The 6,397-nt window shown below is 37.3% G+C and overlaps 1 protein-coding gene across 1 annotated transcript; it reads right to left on the bottom strand.

Moving 5' to 3' along the window:
• Nucleotides 1-9: 9 nt before the first annotated feature.
• On the bottom strand, nucleotides 10-4,959 carry LOC116377299 (putative ferric-chelate reductase 1). Its single transcript, XM_031838908.1, has 6 exons — nucleotides 4,875-4,959; nucleotides 4,294-4,390; nucleotides 3,242-3,448; nucleotides 1,956-2,066; nucleotides 1,371-1,512; nucleotides 10-581 (listed from the first exon to the last, which is right to left on the bottom strand). Exons 2-6 carry the CDS (start codon nucleotides 4,387-4,389, stop codon nucleotides 379-381), a joined length of 759 nt encoding a protein of 252 aa, XP_031694768.1. The 5' UTR covers nucleotide 4,390; nucleotides 4,875-4,959; the 3' UTR covers nucleotides 10-378.
• Nucleotides 4,960-6,397: the final 1,438 nt, after the last annotated feature.

Here is a 6,397-nt window from a genome sequence, read left to right as displayed (position 1 = left end):
CATTCATCTCCATTGCTTTTGGGTAGAGGCAGAAATTGACAAATATCTTCAGAACAAGTAAAACAGAAATGATCTGCATAGCCAGAGAACAAAAGTGTGTTTTTGTAATATTATAAATCACTGTGCACAAGCAGCAGACATTTACTTAATTGAGTTTATATTCAGAACTTTGACAACCGGACAAACATCTGATGCAGTCGAAAGCTCCAGAACAGCTACTAAAGGGACCAAATTAAAAACCTTTCCTATCAATTTAAAATGACATACCCGTTTCTGTCTAGGATATGACCAACATAATTAAATGGTTCCTCCATCTCTCGTTATTTAGTTACTGCTGTTGTGGATTGTTCTCAGATATCAGTATCTGAAGACCTAAAACTAAAGTGCAAATCTATAAACAGCGGTGTTTTGTTTACCATGAGGCTGGACAGCTCCACCGCTGTTGGGCATCGTTGTGCTGACGGCGGGCGCTGCCGTTGCGTTGACGGCGGGCGCTGCCGTTGTGTTGACGGCGTTGCTGGCCGGGTCGGCGAGGTTCAGAGGACCGCTGGTCAGTGTGCGGTTGAAGGGGCCGATAGTAGCTGAACATTGACATGAGGTGGACAGAGCAGTGGGAGGTTACACACGTTCTCATGGACAGCCGTTAATTAAAGTCACAGCAAAATAAACATTTCCAGTTTGAAGGAGTAAATCCATCTGTACATCTGGAGAACAGAGGGCCAAGCTAAAAGAAGAAACGCAGTAAAGGTTATTTTTCCATTTAAGGTCCACTTGTTCTCATCTGTACATTAAATGTATACTAACATTTCTCTCCAATTTCAGAATTTTACAGTTACCTTCACAACCACTGATGCAAACCTTTATATAAAAAAAAAAAACCTATAAAAATCTAATTTCTCACGTGTGAAGCTGAAACCACAGAAATATTTTTACATGGAAAATAGTAAAATTGACTAATATAATAGTTTCAGCTGTATTTGTATATACTGTTTTTTAAATATATAACAAACTATATTTTAGAAGCCCTTCTTAAGTTTTGTACTCAAGTCTTACTTTGTAAAGTATCTAAAGCCGTCATTAACTGAGTAAACAGTTAAATATTTCCTTCTGAACTGTAATGAGAAGAAAGATAAAGGAAAATAAAGACTCAAGTACAGTACTTAAGTAAATGTATATAGTTACTTTCCAACACTAGAGAACATACAGTATTCTCCTATGATACTGTGTACTCAGGATGAAATACATGAATAAACAAATGCTGTGCAACTTTAAAATATGTATAGTTTTAAGAATTCAGGTTTCTACATGGAAATCCTGTTGTGAAGCAATCTTGTATATGAATGTACGCGTGTGTTACTGTGTCCACTTACTCCCGTTAGTAGGCCCACTCCCAAGGAGGATGGAGAAGGTGGTAACAGGGCTGCTTCTGCTGTTAGTGGCGTTCACACTTGTGATGTTGAACTCACACTTGATCACAGTTCCAGTCACCATGCCACGGATATCTGACACTAGCTAGAAAGGTTACGTGACATAAAGTAAGTTATGGTGCGGTAAAATAAGTTAAAGTTCCAGAAAAAAGCAAATGAAGTTTGCTCAAAAGTTCTTAGCATGATTTCTGCCACCCCAGACAACCTACTGAGAGAAATGGAAACTAAAACAGACACAAGTATTTGAAACGCATCGATGATAAACGTATAAATAAGTTTATGTGTTCTTATCATTTTATCTATTGTTGTTTCTAAGGCTGTGTAACTATAACTATTAAGTATCTGCTCAGTAAGAGACTTCATTAGACTTTTTAAATATTTGGATTTCTTTTTAGCATATGCAGTATAGACACTGAATCATCAGCATGTATGTAAATGTGCATTAGATTTTCTGTTAACCCCTTGTTTCATGAAACAAGTGCATTTCCTTACGCCAACATCTATACGACAGTAAATATGAGGCCTCACCTCCTCATTTGCGCTGAGCGTAGCGTCGGTGTTGTTCATGGTCATTGTCCTGAAGAAGAATGACCCGTTGCTCAAGCTGTTTTGAGCGCAAATGAAGAGCATGGTGGTACCCTGCAGAAAATAAATTTGTGATTAAAGGGTAATACAGCAACCTTGAAGTGACCACATGACAAATTCCAAAAGTCAGTGTCTTTGTCAAGGCTGGAAATAACAATGATTCAACAGTCGAGTTTAGTTTCCAACTCGTCCGTCTTGTTTTCTTTGTGCGTTTCTCTGCATTATCATTTTGCTTCCGCTTCCCTGTTGCATGCTTCTGTGTTCACGTCACATCATTTTAGAAACTCATTGCACAATATGCTTCAACACGTTTAAATATTCTGATTTGTTGCCGTGAATAATATTTTTAATTTATAGTCACTATAGGCGCAAAGAAGTTGTAATTTTTCTGTCCAGGTTTAACCTTTTACCACATAAAGTTTTGCCCATAGTCAGTTTTTTTTTGGGGGGGGTGTGTTACAGAAACATTGTTGAATGTTAGCAGTTTTTTAGTTAACAAAAAAAAAAAGCCACATTTCATGTTGAGGATGATATCACTGCTCCAAAGTAATTTCAATATCCAGTAATAAAGACATCCATTTGTTACTTTTCTGTGTAAACACAGAAGCCATATAGCACGTTGCCATCTTTAAACACATTTCACACTACGTCCCAATTCAAGTCCATGCGTTTATACAGAAAATATCACAATGGACTTAATGTTTGGAGAAATAGAGCCTTCTTTCGCACAAATTATGAAACGACACTATTGTATTCTTTACAGCCTTCAGTATGAGATAATAGACACATTGTCCAGTTAGATGACTATCCAGGCAGTCCTTATCAACTAGATAAATATTGCATCAAGTCAATAAATGCCACAGTCATATTTAACAGATACATTCATTGAGATGGTCCCATGTCACTGATTAACTAGATCCAGAAAAGTATTAAGGAAGCAAGTCTGTTTACATTTGCTGGGAGCTGGGACATAACATCAACCTGTAAATCAAGTATAGTATCATAGAGTTCTGACTCTACAAGGCTGCCCAACAAGTTTTTGGGGAAGAGGAAGCAATACTCTGTACTTTGGACTCATGTCAAAAGGATCTCTACTCTGGAAACCAGCATCCTGTCGCAGACACAAACCTGTCCACCGTTTGTATAAAAGTATTTACTGTTTAAAAAGCGGCATGATATTAATTTGTTTGTCCAATTTAGAAAAAGATGTTTGAAATAGTGTGCGTTACCTCTGAGGGGTCTGCAGTGAGGCCCAGCGCGATGTATCCGCTGGAGTCTCCCCTGAGCTCGATGGACAGCATAGTGCCGTTGGGAGCCACTGGGGCGGTGGCGACCACAGACACAAACAGACAGCTGCCTGTTCCAGCAGGATCGCAGTCATCTGGGGTCTCTACACATAGTTTATTGACTCCGCAACCTGAGCGAGTGATGTCCACCTGGTACACAAACAGAAAACTCTCAGTGGACTAAATTCTTCATGGCTATGAAAATGTTTTGTGCAGTAAATAAAGCTAAAGTCTGTTTCTAAACCGTTTCTGCCCTCTTGAGCTGTTATAATGAGTCACTAATTCTGAAGTTTTATTTGTTTTGATGGGTAAAAACGCAAACTTTATGTAAAATTGTCAACCAGAGGCTGCGTTATCTGCATATCTTTGCAGAGTCAACACCTGCATGTTTACACAGGGTGATGAGTACTACTCAGCCTGTTATATAATGTCAGAGTTGCATGATGGAAATAGGATCCAGCGTTTTTAGGATCTGGCGGCATACTAGGTACTTTACGTCAGAATATCTTGGCCTCTGGTGCATCAATTGAATAAAAATAAAACAAATCTCCTGTGAGTTTCCCCAACCTTAGGGAGGTGCTAGACTGAATTGCTGGAGTAGCCCTTTAAAAGCAGAATCACGTTCTGTTGTTTAGCAAAGTTATGCATTCAAGTATACGATTACAGCCGCTTCTTGGAAACTGACCTAAAACATGCGCAACAAACATTTAACAATAAAAAGAACTCCAAATACAGGAAATCATCAGTTAACAGCTCTAAAGACCCAGACATAAACCCTTGTATTGGTTAGCCATTACATTTCACACAAAAAAATAAAAACTGTAAAGAAGAAAAACAGCTGGTGTTTTCTCCTCTTTACTCAATTAGCCTTCAAACATGGCATTTCATTTTAAAAACAGAAAACTTCAAAGTGGAAACACATTATCTGTTTAAATTACAAAGGTCAAGCAGGTGTTGTGATGATTTACACAGAATTAAAGTGAAAGAAAACCAACCGTAGCATTGGAAGAGGACAGATGAGCTGTTCCTTGGACACTCGGAGTCACATAAACGACCAGCGCTGCAACCAACAGGGTCAATCCACGTTCCATTCTTTAAAGAAAGACAGTAAACGAACAAAAAACCCAAATAGTTATTAAAAGTGTGATTGGAGAGCCGGTCTATCATCAATACACTACAGTTTAAGTTGGAAAATCTTAATTACGCCAAAAGAAATTTAAATTCTCAGCATATTCAAAACGGATTGCATTGAATCAATTAAGCACAATTATAACAAAGCATACAAGTGTATTTCTACCTAGAAAACACATTTAGTTCACTGAAAAGATGTTGAATTATGCAAAGACAAAAAAATAAATAAATATTTAAATAACTAGCATTCCAGTTGTCTTTCAGGGGAAATTAACCTTAAATCATCGTGTTTTGAAGTGTACAAAAGTCTTTCAAATCACACAGCAAAATAGATTTCATCTAGCAATTCCCCTCAATTAAAAACAATTAAACCAATAAAAATGAGCTAAAAAGATAAAAGTATCACTCAGAGAGAACCAAGATGGAGTTTTCCTAAGAGACTTGCCTGAGCTGTGAAAGTCAAGAGTTGAGCAGGGGGAATGTTCTTTGTTCTGCAGTTTCTGCTTTTTTATATCACTGCAGGAAATGATTTAAATCAGCAAACCACCCACAGGTGATGATGCAGGAGGAGGGGGAGGGAAGGGGGATTTCTGCTCCATCCTGAAGAGGGTGTGGCTCTCAAATCACTTCCCACCTGGAAGGTGTGCGATCCAGGAACCAAACAAGCCTGTTTACTGTTCAGGGGAAATACATTTGTCATTCGCTGCACACAAAACACCTCAGTTAAGAATCGATTCTATAGTTAACTGTAGTTCAGAGTTTGGAGTATCGATTATTCATCCACTTGATGACAGATAATTTGTTATTTACTTTAAATGTAATCTGTGATCTTTTGATATACCCAAATTATGAACTATTGTCTATAAAAGTAGTATAAAGTCAAATAAAGACTCGTGGATTCTATTACAAATTTATATAATCCCAGTTTGAAATATCTTAAAATAAAAAATACATGCATTTTTACTTTTTGTAATAAGTGAAGTCACTGTTTTCCTAAACAATTCACTTGATTATCTGCACACGTTAAACATGAAGTCGGTGATTTTCGGTGATGGTTTTCATGTTGCTTTTGTCATGTTGAGGTTTATCTGTATCGGCACCAGAGACAATTTAAAGTGCTTTATATAAAGTGAATAAGTGCATTAGAAAAGAAGATTAGATCAAATAAAATACAACACAATGCAGTAGTGAAAGTAAAGAAAATGCAGAATTATACTTTTTTTTTTTTTTTACAGTGTTTACAATAACTCTCCTTCAACCAAGATGTTGTGGGTTTCTAGTGATGAGTCACTGACTCACTGATAACACATTCATTGGTTTACTGTAACTCAAACTGCACTGTGATCAGTCTTTACCTAACAGAATGAAGAGCGCATTTTCACCTGCGGTGAGCTCTGTGATCACTGATGACAGAAACTCATCTGTTACTGTAGCTTTCATTTTGCAAAATCATATTCTGCAGAACATCGTGATCAACATTCCTGTCACATCATGTTACCTGTTTGGTGTTTCCAGTAAAGGACATTTTAATTAGTTTCCTTGAGTTGCTGGATATGAACTTTACTTTTTAGTTTACATCAGAATATAAAAGACAACGCCACAAATACAACAGTATTAGGTGCAGTATTACAGCATATAAATCCACACACTTTGATGTCCTTCAATGGAGCGTTAAAGGAAATTCAATAATAAAAGTAATTAATGAAGATGCTTAAAGTTAGATAAGGTTAATTTGGAAGAAAACTGCCAACATTCAATAGATTAGACTTTTAAGGATGTGGTACTTCTTTCTGTTACACTCTGGTCAAAGTTGAGAAGCCTCTGAAACTAGATTTCACCCATTGTGGGACTCTCAACTGTCTCCTGAGACTCAAGACTGATCAAGTTTCTTTTGTCGATACCTGTTCTTTAAAGCGTGGTGTATCTCTGCTCAACAACCGGGGGGAACTATAGAAAACTAAGAATTCA

This window comes from Anarrhichthys ocellatus, unplaced genomic scaffold (assembly GCF_004355925.1).
Source record: "Anarrhichthys ocellatus isolate YVR2014 unplaced genomic scaffold, GSC_Weel_1.0 scaffold1104, whole genome shotgun sequence".
NCBI lineage: Eukaryota > Metazoa > Chordata > Actinopteri > Perciformes > Anarhichadidae > Anarrhichthys > Anarrhichthys ocellatus.
Note: the sequence above shows the minus strand (reverse complement) of the source record. Positions and strands in the feature narration are given on the sequence as shown.